The 19,278-nt window shown below is 35.4% G+C and overlaps 2 protein-coding genes across 2 annotated transcripts in view; both read right to left on the reverse strand.

The window, feature by feature from the left end:
* The window catches only part of LOC100255532 (uncharacterized), a 29,883-nt gene extending 27,667 nt beyond the window's left edge, over positions 1 to 2,216 (reverse strand). The window contains exon 1 of the mRNA XM_002269226.4: positions 1,971 to 2,216. Within this exon, the coding sequence (XP_002269262.1) occupies positions 1,971 to 2,042 (72 nt within the window). The 5' untranslated portion in view covers positions 2,043 to 2,216. The remainder of the gene's footprint in view (positions 1 to 1,970) is intronic.
* Positions 2,217 to 6,406: 4,190 nt separating this feature from the next.
* Positions 6,407 to 18,791, reverse strand: LOC100252029 (uncharacterized). The gene is made up of 3 exons (XM_059740672.1): positions 18,301 to 18,791; positions 7,126 to 7,309; positions 6,407 to 6,677 (listed from the first exon to the last, which is right to left on the reverse strand). Exons 1-2 carry the CDS (start codon positions 18,764 to 18,766, stop codon positions 7,182 to 7,184), a joined length of 594 nt encoding a protein of 197 aa, XP_059596655.1. The 5' UTR covers positions 18,767 to 18,791; the 3' UTR covers positions 6,407 to 6,677; positions 7,126 to 7,181.
* Positions 18,792 to 19,278: the final 487 nt, after the last annotated feature.

Raw genomic sequence — 19,278 nt, forward strand, 5'->3', positions numbered from 1 at the left:
GCCATTATGTGATTAAGAAAGAATCAGAAACAAAAATGCTGACATAAAAATTAACATAAACATGTACACATACAAGATTCTTTGCTTTGTATTTTAAAATCATATGTTGCCTTTTCAGTTTTATTTAAATCTTTAGTAATAGAAAACTTCAGGATAGCAATCAACAATTTCAATCTGATTCTTCCTTCTTCCCAAAGCAGAGTAAAAGAGGCAAAGGCATATATAAGAAATTTAGTATCAACTTGAAGATGGAAAAGAAAATGAAGGGTGCTCAGTGAGCACACAAATAAGCCACTTTAACATTTTGTAAGGGTCTATATCATATTGAGCTGAATCCAGATTTCTAAAAGCAAAACCTGAAGAAGTAATGGAAAACAGGGTTTTGGAAGTTTTTTTTTCCTTTTTTGCCAGAAGCTGGGAAAAGCCACAGTTTAGATTGAGTTGCTATTCTTTCTGAAGGGAAATTCAGCCACTAATGGCCAACAGTGAACACACAATATCACATTTTTCCTAAACACAAACCAATCAAATAGCTTCTTTAAGGGTGGAAGCTATAAGTTTTTTGTTGTTGAGATGATCAGTCACAAGAGAGTCCAATATAAAAGTATGCAGCTGATTCCCCGATGGTACAAGGTGACACAAACATAGCGTTACTTACCCTGTTGGATAAATTCATATCACTCCAAACCCAAAGTAATTTGGAGATGAGGTACTTCATAGGCAACCAAGAGAATAACTTATTCCACCAGTAATCTAGAATATCTTATATTTAGTAATTGTACTAGAAAACATCCTACTTTTACTACAAGGCTACAACTGGAGGAGGTACGCTCAAACTGTTCATATTAGTCTGAGGATTTACCAATCTATCTCTAAGGCAGCCTAATAATCCAATTTTGTCAAAAGCATGTAGGATTTCATTTTTTCGAAGATCAAAATTTTTCATTTGTTAGGGATGGAGTTTCCAATCTTATATATATATATATTTAATTAAAACAGAAATTATTCATAGTTTTTTTACATGTGTCCTTATCCCCAAGAGTGAGGACATTTTATTCCCTATGAATCTTGTACAAGGTTCTTTGACCCCAGAGTTCAAAGTATCCAACTTTCATGCAATTCACAGGTTCATTAATAAAAATCGATGATTTTAATACATGGGAATTGGACATTCACTCCTTTTCTTCCTTTGTGATTCAGTGAACTATCCCAAATGTGCCCTCCTCTTTTCTCAGTCTAAATAGAGAATGGGATTGGGTGACAAAGGACATTAAAGCATCAAAATGAGAAGGATCACTAAGACATATCATGCCTAAATCTAACGAGTTTTATGGTAGTTAATGTGTTAAATTCTTTACAGCACCTAGGTGATCACAGGAGCTTTCCTACCTGCATCTCTAGTCACATGTAAAGATAAATTGTAAGAGCTCAATAAAGAGTGACAATGTGCCTATAACCAATATCTAATGATACAGAAAATAAGATACCATTAGATGGGGTTCAACTTAAGTTTTATTCAGACATCACCCACCAAACTATTTAGATGAAAAATTATCAGAAAAAAAATAATAATAATCAGTCCCAACAGCCCAAATCTTCAGGTCACAAATTCACCAGCCATTGAGTCCCAGCTGCCAAAAATTTTCATAAATTTAAAACAAAATTACCAAATCTCAGCCAAATTTCTGAATTCTTAAAATCCGTAAACAACCCAATGAACAAAAAAATCCGAAAATTTGCAGCTGAGACCTCAACTGAATTCCCAAGATTTGTCAAACCCCGCCTTTTCACGTAAAAATCCAGCACAAATCCAATCCACCCATCCAAATCGAACCTAAATTTCCCAAATTACAAAAAATACCCAAAAAAAAACGCACCGACTACGCGTCATTTAAGACCTTGCCCAAATTAAAAGCCCTAATTACCGAATATAAAGTGAAACAATGAGAGGTAGCTGAATTGAATGAAACCTGAAACTGCTTGAGAGGATCCTCAGGGGATTTCTGGGATGGCGACTGTGAGGCCGATGATTCTTCCGCCATTGGAGGAGATATTCTTCTTCTTCTTCTTCACTCCCTCTCTCTCTCTCGTTCTCTGGTTGATTCCTGTGACTAATTTCTTCGTTTTCTTCCTCTGCTTTTTCGCTCCAAGCTGACTGACGTGCATTTTTCTTTAATCACCAATAGGGTGACGCCACGTCTGCATTTCCTCCATTGTCGAGAAATAAAGGAAGCTTATTATTATTAATGACTAATATAGACATTTCTTTTTCTCCATTTTCTACCTTATAAAATTATTATTATTATTTTAAAAAAAAATTTGATGATTAAAAATAATTAACAAATTTTCTCTTACAACCCGTCACAAATATTTTTTTATATTAAAAAAGATATATTAAAACAACAACTCAAGATATACAATACTCGTAACACCCACCTAGAATAGTTGCAAATACATTTATCACTTAAATTTTGTTTACATTTTTTTTATATTCATTTTTGTAATAATTGAACAAATCCTTACACCTATTACTATTTTAAATTCTTTTTAAAAAAATGATAAATTCTTACCTCTTTTACAATTATGAATTTTTTTATAAACTCGTATTTTTTTCATGAGCTTAATTATAAAATAGATTTATTACAACAATATTATTTGAAATAACCGTTTGCTTTATTTTTGGTTATCACTTGAATAATAATAATAATAATAATGAGTCTAGTTGTCAAATGTCAATCGGTGTTGATAATATGACAAGTAAAATGGATATTTTAGGAAATAATTATATGACTCACAAAAAAATGTATGTATTTCAAATTAGTTTTAAATAAATGAAGATAATACTGATGTAAAAAAATTTGAGGTTTTTTTTTTCAATGAGTCAAAACCCACTTCTCTAGTTGAAATTTGTTTTTTTCTATGTATCAAATTCTTATTTAGAATATATTTTCTTTTGCAAAAGGATTATTATATAAAATATTTCTTTAACTTTATATGTGATTGTAATTAGATTTTTTGTATAATAAGGAAAACTAATGGGAATATCTTTACAAATATTTTAAGTGATAAAAAGTTACGAGAGAGATGAGATAGAGATGTGAGGAAGGACACACAGGTGGAGCAAGAGGGTTCACTAGGTGTAAATGTAAGGAAGAGTGAGAGACACTTAGTAGAGTAAAAGGATTCATGGTTGAGGGTGGAAATACAAAAAGACCTAGTAATATTTTATATCATATAATGAAATGTTTTCTCATTTGTGAAGGTAAACATGATTGGTTGAACCACGTTAAAACCTAGTTAAACTTTTGTGTGGTTTGCTTTTCTTCCTTTAATATGGTTGTATGGGAGGTGTCTCAAATTCCTATTTAGAATATACTTCTTTTGTAAAAAGAATATTATATTAAATATTTCCTAATTTTATATGTGATTGTAATTAGATTTCTTATCAAATAAAGAAAACTAGTGGGAACATCTTTATCAATATTTTACCTCATGAGCGAAAAAAAATCATAAGAGAGAAAATGGGGATCGGACTCACTACTCGCTAAGGCATCATTATGAGGAAGAGTAAAAGATGCCTAGCGAAGTAAAAGAAGTCATGATTTAGAGTAGAGATACAAAGAGACCTAATAATCGTATTTAATTTTTATCCTCTATTATATTTTTTATCACATAATAAAATGTTCTTTCTCATCCCTAAAATTAGGTATGATAGATTGAACCACATTAAAATCTCATGTACCTTTTATGTGATTTAAATGACTTTATTTTTATGTTTTCTTTTAATATACTTGCATTAATGCTTCCCTAGGTACAAGAAGAAAAATATGAAAAAAGTTTTTTTTTTCTTTACAAACTAATATTTTTTCATAAGTGTAATTATAAAATAGATTTATTGCAACTAAATATTATTTGAAATAACCTTTTTACTCTATTTTTAGTTACTACTTGAAATTATGGTTCAAAAATTTAACTAAAATTACAAACATAAGAAAGATTAAAATTTGTTTTTTTTTCTATATTTAGGTAAATATGAAAAAAAAAAAGTTCTTTTACAAACTAGCAATTTTTTTCATAAGCCTTAATTATAAAATGGACATATTCCTAAAATATCATTTGAAACAACGTTTTCTTTATTTTTAATTACAACTTATGGTTTTAAAATATTTTACAAAAATTACCACCATTAGAAAGATTAAAAAAAATCTACATATATAATTTTTTTCCATTTGAAATTTCAATTATTTTTTTCATTTATTATATTTTAATTAATTTTTTTCCTCTAGTTCCAAATAGGGATGATGGGGCGGGTTTGAGACAAGTCGCCCTCATCTTAAATCTGTCACATTTATTCAAAATAATTCTCATCATATTAAAAAAAAAATTACATAAGGCAAGGTGGTAGGAGAAATTATAAAGAACAAGGTAATACTTAAACCCATCTTGAACCTGTTTCGGGTTTTAAAAAAGAACAAGGTAATACTTAAACCCATCTTGAACCTGTTTCGGGTTTTAAAAAAAAAACTTTCAAACTCACAACCGATTTATTTAAATTTTAAACTTATCCCATTAAGAGAAGACTAGATGGGCGGGTACTCGAAAAACCTACTCTATTATCATCTCTATTCTAGATATCAAATTCTAAGCATCCCTTTTAAGGGAATGGCCGGAATATCTCAAAATAAGAATTTTTACTTTTTTTGAATGGATATTATTTGGATTTCAAAATGAAAAAATAAAAATAAAAATAAGAAATATTTTGAAAAGCTTTTGCCCTCTGTGGATTGACTATTGAGAGAAGTTTTTGAATGGTATCTTGATAATAAGTGGCAAACAAAAGAGAAATTAGTATCATAGGGAATAAAACTCTTCAAATTGAAACCATGAATCCATGATCAGGAAAATGGTAGGGTATGATCTTACGTAATTTTAAGTTTTCTCAATTGAAAATGTATGATAAAATGTAGATCAATGACGTAAATGTATGGGACCGGTAAAAACAAATTTGATCAAAATATGAAAAATAAAATTAAGATACCAAAACATGAGATATAAATAAAAGGATGTCAAGTTATACATGTTGCATAACATATTGTAATTGATACTATTTTTTAATATTCGGTAGGGGTGTAACTTCGGCGGGTTGGTCTAACTCAACTCGAGCCTAATCCGATATTTAGATGTGTTTGGACAATCATTTTCAATATTATGACTGGGTTTCAATTAGGTTTTTCCAATCTGAGTTCAATTTGAGTTGGTTTCGAGCATTTGAACCCAATTTATATTTTTATAATATTTATAATATATATTATCCTATATAATAATATTCATTTTTTATATTTTTGAGAAAAAAAATCAAATTATATTATATCATATATATATATATATATATATATATATAAATTTATGTTTTGTTTTGCTGCTATCTTAAATTTTTTTCCCATTTATTATTTAATTTTTCATATAAATAAATAAAAAAAGTTTTTTTTTAAATATTATAAATGAATTTTGAATTATACAACCCCACTAACCTAAACAACTCAAGTCTAACCTAAATAACCTGAACTCAACCCCAAACTTAAAAATATGAGGTTAAGTTGAATTTGGGTTGAGTGTTTCACGTCAGAGGTCAAATTGGATTAAGTTTGAGTTAATTGTTTTTTAATCCAGATTGAATTTAAATTAGGCATAAAACTGATGAATCCACCCGAGTTGTAGCCATAATATTCAAAACTACAACAAAACCATACCAATATCTTTTTATTTTTTTTCACGTACCCCCATACCATTTGGTATGAAAACAAGTGACAAAAATTATGTTAAAAGTTGTGGACGTGGTGAAAACATGGAAAGGGAGGAGCGGGGATAATTAAATTTTCAGTATTAAAATCAAACTTATTTAATCAAATGGAATTAATTGAATTTGAAAAGAGAAAAGACCAGGTTGATTTAAATCGACTTAGGTCATTTCCATCGGAATAATTGAGGGTTGTGGATAAAAAAGTTCAAATAATCCTATTATAACAAATTAGCTTTGGATTTGTTTAAATTACATAATTAGCCTATTTGAAATCATATTATTGTAACCAAATAAAAAACTATGTAGATATGCAAGCAATATATAGATAGTCATAGCTTTTTGTTTTTTTTTTGTTCTTTTTTTCCAATGAAATGTTGTCTAAAAATTTGTGATGGCATTACATATAGGCAGCTGCTTTGATTCCTGATTTCATTTTTCCATCTACTTGTGATATCTTCAAACCCTTCTGAGTTTGCAGAATCAAAGGCTTTCTCATTATTCACCTAATATGAAACCAAATGATCAGATATCAATACTTTGTGGTAAAATAAATTGCAGCATTATCAGCCCCTAATTCAACACTGAACCCCAATCACACAGATTAAATGGAGAAAATAAAATAAAATCTTATTCCGTTTAAAATATAAATGTAAAAGGGAGAGAACATTATCAATAAGGCAACATTAAGGGAAATTGGGGCGAGTTGGATAACATATAAGGGAAGAACATGGAATACCTAACCCCCGAGACTAACGAGTTTAGGGGTTTGAACCTGTACAGACATATCCCATTTGCTTGCTCCCCACCTTTCCTCAGCCCAGCTTCCCTTTTCTTTTCCTTCTTTTTTTTGGCAAATATCTACATAGGAAAAGTGAGCCTGCACATCCCAAATGATACCATTTATTATTATTTGATAAGTAAAAGAATAAAACATATTAAAGTACATATGATGCATACAAGAAGTGTCATTAGGAAAGCAAAAAGGAAGAGAGAATACAACAAAACAACCTCCCTCTAGCTACTTTGAGATCAACCAATCCACAGAGCCTATGATGTTTTCATAGAATAGTCATCTATGTACACTCTAAAATTTCACATAACCATATAGAATGCTCTGCTAAGTGGAACTACTGATGGGCACGCCAAAACATGTATTGCAAAATTTGGCAATATCACTATTGTTTAAGGTTATATAGTAACAGAAAATATGATGAAATATTGTGCAATGTAAGCCTCATCACCTAAAAACTAGTAGTACTATGTTAAGGTCAAACCATTTGGAGAAAAAAAAGGCACCCTGTAACAGCTAAAGTAAGGAGACTCACATACTTCTGTCAAGAGACAATGCTCGTCCTTCGCCATCCTCTGATTGAGATGTGTTCTATTTCTTTTTTATCAGAAGAGATGTGTTCGTTGTGTCTGTGTTCTGTGAATCATTCTGCGCCTTTATCTCGGCCTCGGCCTCCACCTCATCATTCTCTGCGGTAGAATGATGTTCGGATGCATCATCTTCATTCAAAGAAACATATGAAGACAATAATTGGAATCAGTTCTATCAGCCTACATTCACTGGAATCAAAGAAAAACATCAAGTCCAACAACTTGTATCGGCGTGCAAGATTATATTAAGTTCTCTCTGATTTGACAAACTTGTAAGTAATAAGTTTTGATTTCCAATTTTGGCTGAGTGATTAGACAGTTCATAAAAATCAGATAAGGTGAACAATAACCAGGTTTACACTCACTGTCTGCCTGAGGTTTGATGGTCAATTACCATAAAAGGAGAGTTTCCTATGGTTAGGATAAAGAAACCACTTCAAAGTTGAGAAAAAGTTTCTGCAATTTTCTCTAAACCTCAAGGGAGGTTAGTGTACTCTTGCCCTTTTACCATAGTGGTATTTAGAAAATTACCATTTGCCTTCAACTATTTGTTCAACCAAACTGTTGTAAGAGTATCATTTTCCATTTAACCATAATCAGCAATTTCTGAAGCTCTAATAACACAAATCAGCTGAAGCATCTAAAAGCTAATTGATGGGGGGAAAGTCTTTTAAAGTCTATTCAAGCAGGACAGGGAAGACATAAATAAACTTTAAGTAGGATTAATATTAATTGAAATTAAATTAGAATTAATATTAATGAGAATTAAATTAAGAGTAGTATTTGTTGGAGTCAAATTAGGATTAGCTAGTTAGCATATAATATAATTAGAATTATTGTCATACTAGGTTATTAGAATCCTAGTAGACTTTTAATTTTATAGAGAAGCCTATAAATAAGGCTAATCAATGAAAATCAAAGTAATGAATTGATTGATATTAATAATATGATGTTTTTTTTATTGCAAGTGTTACAATTCTCAATTGTAAGACTCCATTGATTTTCTTCCAGGTGAGACTCCTAGAAAGCCTTAGAGACTTTAAGGTTTCCATCTTTTCTTCATCATTTCTTCTTTCTCTCTATTTTCATTTTTAATTTTATTTTTTCTCTACCATAAACTTTATTCCTTGCTCCTATCCTTACACCTTAAAAATAGAAACCTTAGCACACCTACTTTGAGTGTAGGCAACCATCCTAGGGTTGTAATACATCAATTTTGGTATTAGAGCGAAAGTTCTTGACTTGAAGGCATATGCAATCGAGAAGCGGAGCAACTTATGCAAGAACGAGTTCCAAAAATACTTCTAACAATTAAGATGTTGCAACAATACGCTAGGAGGAAATTTCAGCCGCACAATAATTCCATCAAGATGCAATAATACAACTAAATAACAAACTTGATGAGATCATGAAGTTATTAGAAAAGAGTAAAAAAAAAGGACAAATTGAAGATGAGACTGCAAGCCATCAATTTAGACAATCGCCAAATTGATCACATGAAGAACAAGGCAAGTTTAAGATGAGGAATCAAAAAAGGGGCAAACTCTTTGAACAAGATGATGATGTGACAAAAAAGGCATGCCTTGAAGTTGTTGAATTTTATGGAAAATTAAATCCAACAACTTTTTCTGATTGGATTATGTCAATGGAAGATTACTTTGATTGGTATGCAATGCCTGAAAATAGAAAAATTCATTTTGTGAAGGCAAAGTTGAAAGGAGCAACACGTTTATAACATCGAGTATCAACTTCATAGAACTGGCCAACACCTATAGACACAAGGGACAAGATGAAGTTGAAGATGAAGGAGCACTTTCTCCTAATTGATTATAAACAACTCATGTTCACAAAATTGTTTTCCCTTAAACAATGTACCAAGTCCATTGAAGAATATACAAAAGAATTCCATGAATTGAGCATTCAAAATCAAGTACGGGAAAGTGATGCTCAACTTGCAACCCGTTATAGAGTTGGCCTTCAAATAAAGATTCAACTTGAGATGATAGTTGCACACACTTATACCGTAGATAATGTTTATCAACTAGCCCTTAAAACAAAAGAAGGCCTCAAGTTTTGAGTTTCCAAACGTCTAAGTTCACAAATTGGGAGCACTTTCTCCAACTGAATAGCAAGCAAACCTTTAAGCACATCAAGCTTCAAAACTTCTAATCATGCGAATGGTGGGGGCAACAATCAACAAACTTCGAATGTGGCTAATAAAGATGGTAATAAGGGTAAAACTTCAATGAGTATTAGAGATAGAAAAGCAGATGTGTCCTTTATGCTTTAAGTGTGATGGGCATGGTCATTATGCTATTGTGTGCCCAAGCAAAGGTTTACACTTTTGTGTTGAAGAACCAGAATCTGAATTGGAGAGTTACCCAAAGGAAGAAGAGACCCACAACGAAGATGAACTTAGTGAAGAATGTGATTACTATGATAGTATGACAGAAGGACACAGGCTTGTAGTGCGCCCTTTATTAGCTATCCCAAAGGTAAAAAGAGAAGAAGATTAGTGACGTACTACCATTTTCCAGATACTTATTTCTTGCCAAGGGAAGTTACGTACCATGATCATTGATGGAGGTAGTGGTTTGAACATAGTTGTGCAAGAGCTTATTGAGAAGCTAAACCTTAAAATAAAGAGACATCCAAATCCATTGCAAGTAGCATGGGATAGTGACTCCTTTATTCCGATAAGTTGTTGCTGCTTGATTACATTCCTTTTTGGTAAGGACTTTGAAGAGTCTATATGGTGTAAAGTCTTAACAATAAAAGTAAGTCATATTTACTTAGAAGACTTTGGCTTTTTGATAGAAGAGGTCAGCATGACAATTACAAAAATAAATATACTCTCATACACAATGGGCGTAAGAAGATCCTTTGTTCGAAAAGTCCCACCAATTAAAAAACCAAAGGATGCACAACCAAAAACGGTGCTTACTATGTGTCAATTCGAAAAGGTATGAGACAAAATCAAAATTAGTAATGAGAACTATAAGGAGGCAATAGAAGCACATTGAAGATATATTCAATTTCAAGAAGGTGGTCTAGTAATAGTTCGTCTACGTCCAAAAAGATTTCATCCGAGCACATATCACAAACTGTAAACTAAGAAAACGGGTCCAGTTTAGGTGCTAAAACGATTAGGTGAGAATGTGTATTTGTTAGAATTTCCTTCAAAATTGCATTTTAGTTCAATATTTAATGGAAGAATTGTCTGTCTACTATGGTCATCAAAACAAGCTAAGTGAAGAATTGGATCTTTAATTGCCACCTAATCTTAGCCCACGTCTTGAGATAGAGAATGTTCTTAAAGATCAACTTGTGTCTACTCGACAAGGTGGATACTATAAATTTTTAGTGAAATGGAGAGGCAAACCACACTATGAAAATACATGGATTACAACAATAGATTTTCAGAAGCTTAAGTCTAATCTCTATGAATTTTTTATTTTTGATAAGCTAATCTCTATGAATTGTATCAAGCATCTAACTCGTCGAAGCTGAGTTCTTTCAAGTTGGGAGGAATTGATGGGGAAAAGTCTTTTAAAGTCTATTCAAGGAGGAAAGAGAAGACATAAATAAACTTTAAGTATAATTAATATTAGTTGGAATTAAATTAGAATTAGTATTAATTGGAATTAAATTATGATTCGTATTAATTGGAATTAAATTATGATTCGTATTTCTTAGAGTCAAATTACGATTAGCTAGTTAGATTATAATATAATTTGAATTATTGTCATAATAGGTTACTAGAATCCTAGTAGACTTTGGATATTATAATTAGAATTAAAATCATAATAAGTTATTAGAATCCTAGTAGACTTTGGATTTCTTAGAGAAACTTATAAATAAGGCTAATTAATATAAATCAAAGTAATGAATGGATTGATAATAATAATATTATGTTTTTTCATTACAAGTGTTGCAATCCTCTATGGTGAGATTGCATTAATTTTCTTCTAAGTGAGATTCCTTTGATTTTCTTCCAGGTAAAACTCCTAGAAGGCCTTAGTGAGACTCTAAGGTTTCTATCTTATCTTCGTCATTTCTTCTTTCTCTTTATTTTTTCTCTACCATAAACTTTATTCCTTGTTCTTTTCCTTACACCCTAAAAATAAAAATCCTAGCCCACCTACTTTGAGTGTAGGCAACCATCCTAGGGTCATCCTACATCACTAATGACATCACACCTTCATAGACAACATGTAGAGAAAGAATCATTTCACAATCAATCTATAATTCTCTGAAATCAATACACTCAATTAAAAAGAGAAATGCTTCATTAACCTCTATTTGCTGCAAAAAAAACTGTGCAAAGAGAAAGGGGAAAAAGAAAGAACCTAGACACTCATGTTTGATTTTTCTTTTTCTTTTTTTCAAAATTTTTAGTGATAAGGAGTATATTAAAATAGAGAATCAAATAGTTATCAAGAGAAGATCAGCTTCAACTGGCAGACCTGTACACAAGAAATAATAAATAAAGAAGCACTCTGAGAAGCTGGAAAGATAAAGCTGTCCTTGCTTACTGCGTCATCAAAAGATAGAAATGACCTCTAAACTCCAACAAAATAATCTGACCCCTTTGGCTAGACCGTCTACTACTCCATTACTTAGAGTGCATTCGGCAGTTTTTTATTTGAAGTGTTTTCTCTAGAAGTATTTTTAGGAAAATCATCTATCAAGTATTTTTCCAAAGAACACTATAAATGATTTTTTAATACTAAAAGCAATTTTTCAAAAAAAAGTGTTTCCTGAATTTTTCCAAACACATGATTTTTCTTCAAAAACACTACCAAATGGACTCTTCCATCCAATCACAAGGAACCTCCTAAGTGAAGGACCTCTTGCATGAAATGGGATCTTAGCTACAAACCAGAAAACAATTACCTGCTACCAAACGCTGCCTCAACACCAACACAAGGTTAGCAGATACTTTGCCATCACTATAAGGTCAGCCAACAGATTGCCAAGAGTACCCAGCAATCAACTTTTAGAATTCAGCTCCGCTCAACCCCAGTGAAGAATGTTTCCATTTATTGACTAAATCACAGGCTAAAATCATCATTATTATTTTTTTTATATATAATTGAGGAACCTTCCATGGCTGAACCCTTCAGACTCTCCATGGGATCCAAACCTCGGGTTCTGAGTGCCCACCACAAGGACTCCAACCACACCTTGCCCTTGCTTTTCTGGTTTGTTTGGAACCAACCACACTTTGCTTGCTTGTTTGGAAAAATAGAATTTAAAGAACTTTTCGAACAAAATAAATGATCTTTAACTCCCTTTATTCCATGTTTTATCTTTAAAGAACTTTTCAAACAAAATAAATGATCTCTAACTCCCTTTATTTCAATGTTTTATCTTCCAAATCTTTTTGTATGGGAAAAGTTTAACTGCAATGCCTTGGAAACCAAAATCAGCACAAATATAGGCAATACTTTTGTTGAATATAATGTATGTATAGTATACTATCTTTCCTTGTTAATATAGGTCACATGTATGGTAGTTAGGACTCCTAGCCTTGTATATATATATCTCTCAATTGTAAGTAGAGATTACAATGAATGTGAATAAGGTTTTTCTCCTTTCTCTCTCTCTCTCTCAACATGGTATCAGAGCCAAGGAAGAAAACCTAATTCTTTCCTGTTTTCCGTATCATCAACTCCGGGAAACCTTCCGGTGACCGTGTTTCTTTCCGGTCACCTTCCCCATCTCCCAATACTTTCCGGTCAGTCGGATCGTCATTAGAAACCACTCACCGCTGGCAAATTTTCCGGCGAACTTTCCGGCGAACTTTCCGGCGAACTTTCCGGCGAACTTTCCGGCGAAATTTTCCGGCGACCTATTTTTCCGACACCGACCATACCAGAAGGAGCGCCTGGAGGAGATCTCCAACTTTTGTGAAGGCACCAGCACCAAAAGAGCAGCCACGCGCCGGCCATGCGCAATTTTCCGGCCGGCGGTTGAATCTCACGCGCCGGCGCGTGGGGGCGCGTGAGAGCTTTTCCGGCGACGCGCCTCCTCCTCCAGCTTCGCCTGACGCCGATCAGCCTTCCCACCTCCCTGGTTCTCCCATCCGAGCCCTGCACGTACCTCTTTTGGGGATTTTTGTCTCCGTCGGCCCTCCAAACAGTCTTTCCGGCGAAGCTCCGACCACTTTTTCTCCACTCCAATCCCTGCACGTGCCTTGGGAAGTGTTCTTCTCCCTTTCTGGTGGTACCACACCGCGATCTGAGGCCGTCTCCCTTTTTCGGTGGTGCCACGCTGCAATCTGAAGCCGTATTAGGGCTCTCTTCGATCCAAACATACTTCATTCTCCAGATAAGTGGATATGGCTACTAAAGCTTCCATTTTTTCCTCTGTCATATCTGGATCTCCTATGATTACTTCGGAGAAATTAGTTGGGAGTGAAAATTATCTTTCCTGGTCTGCCTCTGTTGAACTTTGGTTTATGGGTCAAGGATATGAGGATCACTTGATTACACAGGAGACAGATATCCCTGAGGTCGACCGCGTACAGTGGAGGAAGATAGATGCACAGTTGTGTAGTGTATTATGGCAATCGGTTGATCCCCGAATTCTTCTTCATCTTCAGGCCTATAAAACTTGTTTTAAATTTTGGACTCAGGCCAAAGGATTATACACGAATGATATCCAGCGTCTTTATAAGGTGGCTTCTGCTATTGTCCATCTCAGCCAACAGGACTTGGATCTATCTACTTATATTGGCCAGATTGCCTCTCTTAAGGAGCAGTTCTTGACTGTGATGCCTCTTACTCCTGATGTTGGGGCTCAACAAACACAGCTTGACAAGTTCTTCATGGTCCTTACTCTTATCGGCCTCCGTCCGGATCTTGAGCCTATTCGTGATCAGATTCTTGGTAGTTCATCAGTTCCGTCCTTGGATGATGTGTTTGCTCGCCTCCTCCGTATCTCGTCCACTCAGACTTTGCCATCTGATAGCGCTTCAGATTCTTCTGTGTTAGTTTCTCAAACTACCTCTCGAGGAGGACGCAGTGGTACCCGAGGTAGAGGCCAACGTCCTCATTGCACCTATTGCAATAAACTTGGCCACACTCGCGATCGTTGCTATCAGTTACATGGAAGACCTCCTCGCACTGCCCATATGGCCCAGTCCTCTGATTCTCCGCTGCCTCAGCCTCCGAGCTCCTCCGCATCTCAGACATCTCAGGCTTCTATTGCCTCTGTTGCCCAGCCTGGTAATGCCTCTGCCTGCCTTACCCACACATCTTCTCTTGGACCCTGGATTCTAGATTCTGGAGCATCTGATCACCTATCTGGTAATAAGGATCTTTTCTCCTCTATTACTACTACCTCTGATTTACCTACTGTTACCTTAGCTAATGGTTCTCAAACTGTGGCTAAAGGTATTGGTTTGGCCCTTCCTTTGCCTTCTCTACCTCTCACTTCTGTCCTTTATACTCCTGAATGTCCTTTTAATCTTATTTCCATCAGCAAAATCACTCATACTCTTAATTGCTCTATTACCTTTTCTGATAAATTTGTGACCTTGCAGGACCGGAGTACGGGGAAGACGATTGGCATAGGACGTGAGTCTCAAGGCCTCTATCACCTCACCTCAGATTCATCTCCTGCAGTTTGCATTTCCACTGATGCTCCTCTCCTCATTCACAATCGTCTGGGCCACCCTAGTCTCTCCAAGTTCCAGAAGATGGTTCCTCGTTTTTCCACTTTGTCGTCGCTTCCGTGTGAGTCATGTCAGCTTGGGAAACATACTCGTGTCTCGTTCCCAAAGCGTTTGAATAATCGGGCAAAGTCTCCTTTTGAGCTTGTCCACACTGATGTTTGGGGTCCTTGTCGGACTGCGTCTACTTTAGGATTTCAGTATTTTGTCACTTTCATTGATGACTATTCTCGATGTACTTGGTTATTCTTAATGAAAAATCGAGCTGAGTTATTCTCTATTTTCCAGAAATTTTATACTGAAATCCAAACCCAGTTCAATATTTCTATTCGTGTGTTACGCAGTGACAATGCCAGGGAATATTTTTCAGCCCAATTTACTTCGTTTATGTCTCATCATGGGATTCTTCATCAGTCTTCTTGTGCTCATACTCCTCAACAAAATGGGGTAGCTGAACGCAAGAATCGACATCTTGTTGAGACAGCTCGTACTCTCCTCCTCCATAATCATGTTCCTTTTCGTTTTTGGGGGGACGCTGTTCTTACCGCTTGTTATTTGATTAATCGTATGCCCTCCTCTGTCTTACACGATCAGATTCCTCACTCCCTTCTTTTCCCTGACCAACCACTTTATTTCCTTCCTCCTCGTGTCTTTGGTTGTACTTGCTTTGTTCATATTCTCACTCCTGGACAGGACAAGCTTTCTGCCAAAGCCATGAAGTGCCTCTTCTTGGGATATTCCAGACTTCAGAAGGGTTATCGTTGTTATTCCCTTGAGACTCATCGGTACTTTATCTCCGCTGATGTCACCTTCTTTGAGGACTCACCATTCTTTTCCACCACTTTTGAGTCTCTTCCTGTTTCTGAAGTCTTGCCCATTCCCATTGTCTCCCCACCTGATGCTATGCCCCCTCGACCACTTCAGGTTTATCATCGTCGCCCTCGTGTCGTTGCTCCTCTCCCTTTTCCTGAGGCACCTGCTGACTCACTTCCTATCCCTTCGGCTTCACCTGCCCCGGCTCTGCCTTCTCCTCATGACTTACCCATTGCTGTTCGGAAAGGTATTCGCTCTACTCGTAATCCTCATCCTATTTACAATTTTTTGAGTTATCATCGATTATCTTCACCCTATTCTGCTTTTGTTTCTGCTATATCCTCTGTTTCTCTTCCAAAGAGCACCCATGAAGCTCTTTCCCATCCAGGCTGGCGACAGGCAATGGTGGATGAAATGGCTGCTCTGCACTCTAATGGCACTTGGGATCTTGTTGTTTTACCCTCTGGTAAATCTACAGTTGGTTGTCGTTGGGTCTATGCAGTTAAGGTTGGTCCTGATGGTCAGGTTGATCGCCTTAAGGCCCGCTTAGTTGCTAAAGGCTATACTCAAGTTTATGGTTCTGATTATGGTGACACATTCTCCCCTGTTGCCAAGATTGCTTCTGTCCGCTTGCTTCTGTCCATGGCTGCTATGTGTTCTTGGCCTCTTTATCAGTTGGATATTAAAAATGCCTTCCTTCATGGTGATCTTGCTGAGGAAGTTTATATGGAGCAACCTCCTGGTTTTGTTGCTCAGGGGGAGTCTGGTTTAGTGTGCAGGTTACGCCGCTCTCTATATGGCTTGAAACAATCTCCTCGAGCATGGTTTAGCCGTTTTAGTTCTGTTGTTCAAGAGTTTGGCATGCTTCGCAGTACAGCAGACCATTCAGTTTTTTATCATCATAACTCCTTGGGGCAGTGTATTTATCTGGTTGTTTATGTGGACGACATCGTCATTACAGGCAATGATCAGGATGGTATTCAGAAACTAAAGCAACATCTTTTTACCCACTTTCAGACCAAAGACTTGGGGAAACTCAAGTATTTCTTGGGAATTGAGATAGCTCAATCCAGTTCTGGTGTGGTCCTTTCCCAAAGGAAGTATGCTTTAGACATCCTGGAAGAAACCGGTATATTAGACTGTAAACCGGTAGACACACCTATGGATCCGAATGTCAAACTTGTACCAGGACAGGGGGAGCCTTTAGGAGACCCCGGGAGATATCGACGGCTCGTAGGTAAATTGAACTATCTCACCATTACTCGTCCAGACATTTCTTTTCCTGTGAGTGTGGTTAGTCAATTCCTACAGTCACCATGTGATAGCCATTGGGATGCCGTAATCCGTATTCTTCGATATATCAAAAGTACACCAGGCCAAGGTGTATTGTACGAGAACAGAGGTCATACTCAAGTTGTTGGTTACACAGATGCAGATTGGGCTGGCTCACCCACAGATAGACGTTCCACTTCAGGGTACTGTGTTTTTATTGGAGGTAATCTAATATCTTGGAAGAGTAAGAAACAAGATGTAGTGGCCAGATCTAGCGCTGAAGCCGAGTATCGAGCTATGGCTTTGGCAACATGTGAACTCATATGGTTGAGACATCTTCTTCAGGAGTTGAGATTTGGAAAGGATGAACAGATGAAACTCATCTGTGATAACCAGGCCGCATTACATATTGCATCCAATCCAGTCTTTCATGAAAGGACCAAGCATATTGAAGTTGACTGTCATTTCATTAGAGAGAAGATCGCATCAGGATGTGTTGCTACAAGTTTTGTCAATTCAAATGATCAACTAGCAGACATCTTCACTAAATCTCTCAGAGGTCCTAGGATTAAATATATTTGTAACAAGCTTGGTGCATATGACGTATATGCTCCAGCTTGAGGGGGAGTGTTGAATATAATGTATGTATAGTATACTATCTTTCCTTGTTAATATAAGTCACATGTATGGTAGTTAGGACTCCTAGCCTTGTATATATATATCTCTCAATTGTAAGTAGAGATTACAATGAATGTGAATAAGGTTTTTCTCCTTTCTCTCTCTCTCTCTCTCTCAACAACTTTCAACGTTATATCAAACTGAAATAGCAAATACTATTTTCACATGTTGGATAAATAGAATATACTCCATGCAGAATTAACCATTTCCTCCGTGGGATAAGATCAAAAATCTATTTTTTTTCTTTTCTTTTCCTCAATTTTCTCAGCAAGCAAACAAAGTACAGATACAAATTTCACCACACCATGAATAAAATAAGCAGATAAAGGCTATCCCTTGACCGCAGAGACTGCAACGAAATTTCATCACTTTGCGCCCCCATTTTGCTTTGTCTGTTGTTTCTTAGTTTCTATGGAAAATAGAGCTCAAAAAACTATCTAATAAAAGAAATTTTCTTTTTGTCCATTCGTTTCAAGTTTTATCCTCCAAGGAAAAAAAATTATCTTCTTTCCTCAACTTTCTCAGAGACCAAACAGCACAAACATAACCCAAACATTCAGCATCAGAACAAACTAAAGACCATTCACAAATGCGGCATAAACACAACTCCATGTCAATAGAATAACATCAAACCCAACACTCGGCAACCAAACTGAGTGCATAAAGAAATTCACCATACCTTGAATGAAGTAAGAGGGCGACGGCCATCCACGAACGGCGGTAACCGCCAAGGCATCCTCCACCGACATCTCCCTAGCTAATTTTCCCATGCATTTCAGAAGATCAAATTGACGGCGACTTGGGGGCACCCAATATGACGATCCAGGGATGAAAGGAAGCCAATCGGGAGCCAATCTCTGGGCGATGATGCGATGGATGGCGTCCTCCAGTCTTCGGATGCCCATGACTTCGACGTCCCCGCTCTCCGATTCGAGGTTGATCTCGATTAGCTGGGCTTTGCCGGACCGGTTGGAGCGGTGCCGGACGGTGAGGACGCTGATCAACGGTGGGGGTTTGCAGGAGGGCGATAGGGAGAGTCTGGTTAGGGTTAGGGTTTGGAATAGGACTCGAGCCATAGAGAGGGATGATTTTGCAGAAATTGCAGAAATTGCAGATAGAAATTGCACAGGAGGAAAGGCGGTCATAAACAGCGGCTCTCGCTTAAGGGTCCGTTTGTCTAAGGGGTTAAAAATTAGCTATTTTCTATTTTTACTTTTTAAAAAATTTAGAATATTTAAAAATTTACATATTCTCAAGTACATCTTTTTGCAAGGGGATAACTAAATGAAAAAAAAAATTTTTTTTTTTTTGAATGCTTTGAATTTTTTTTTAAAAAATAAAGTCAAAATTAAAAATATTTTTTATCTTAAAAGTTAACCTATTTATTTATTAATTTTAAAAGCTCTTTAAAAAATAGGAAAAAAAATGAAGGAAGGGTATTGAAACAAATATTAAATTTTCTTATTTTTTAAACTAATTAATATAAATTATTTTTCACGATAAAATTAAAAAAATAAAAGAAATATAAATTTTTTATACTTATTTAATTTATATAGAATAACATTTATTGATATACTAAAATTCATATTTTTATTTGCTAATTAATAGGAATTTGTCACATAATATATAGTCTTAAAAGTTCAATCCAAACCCTCTA

This window comes from Vitis vinifera, chromosome 11 (genome assembly GCF_030704535.1).
Source record: "Vitis vinifera cultivar Pinot Noir 40024 chromosome 11, ASM3070453v1".
In the NCBI taxonomy this organism is placed as follows: domain Eukaryota; kingdom Viridiplantae; phylum Streptophyta; class Magnoliopsida; order Vitales; family Vitaceae; genus Vitis; species Vitis vinifera.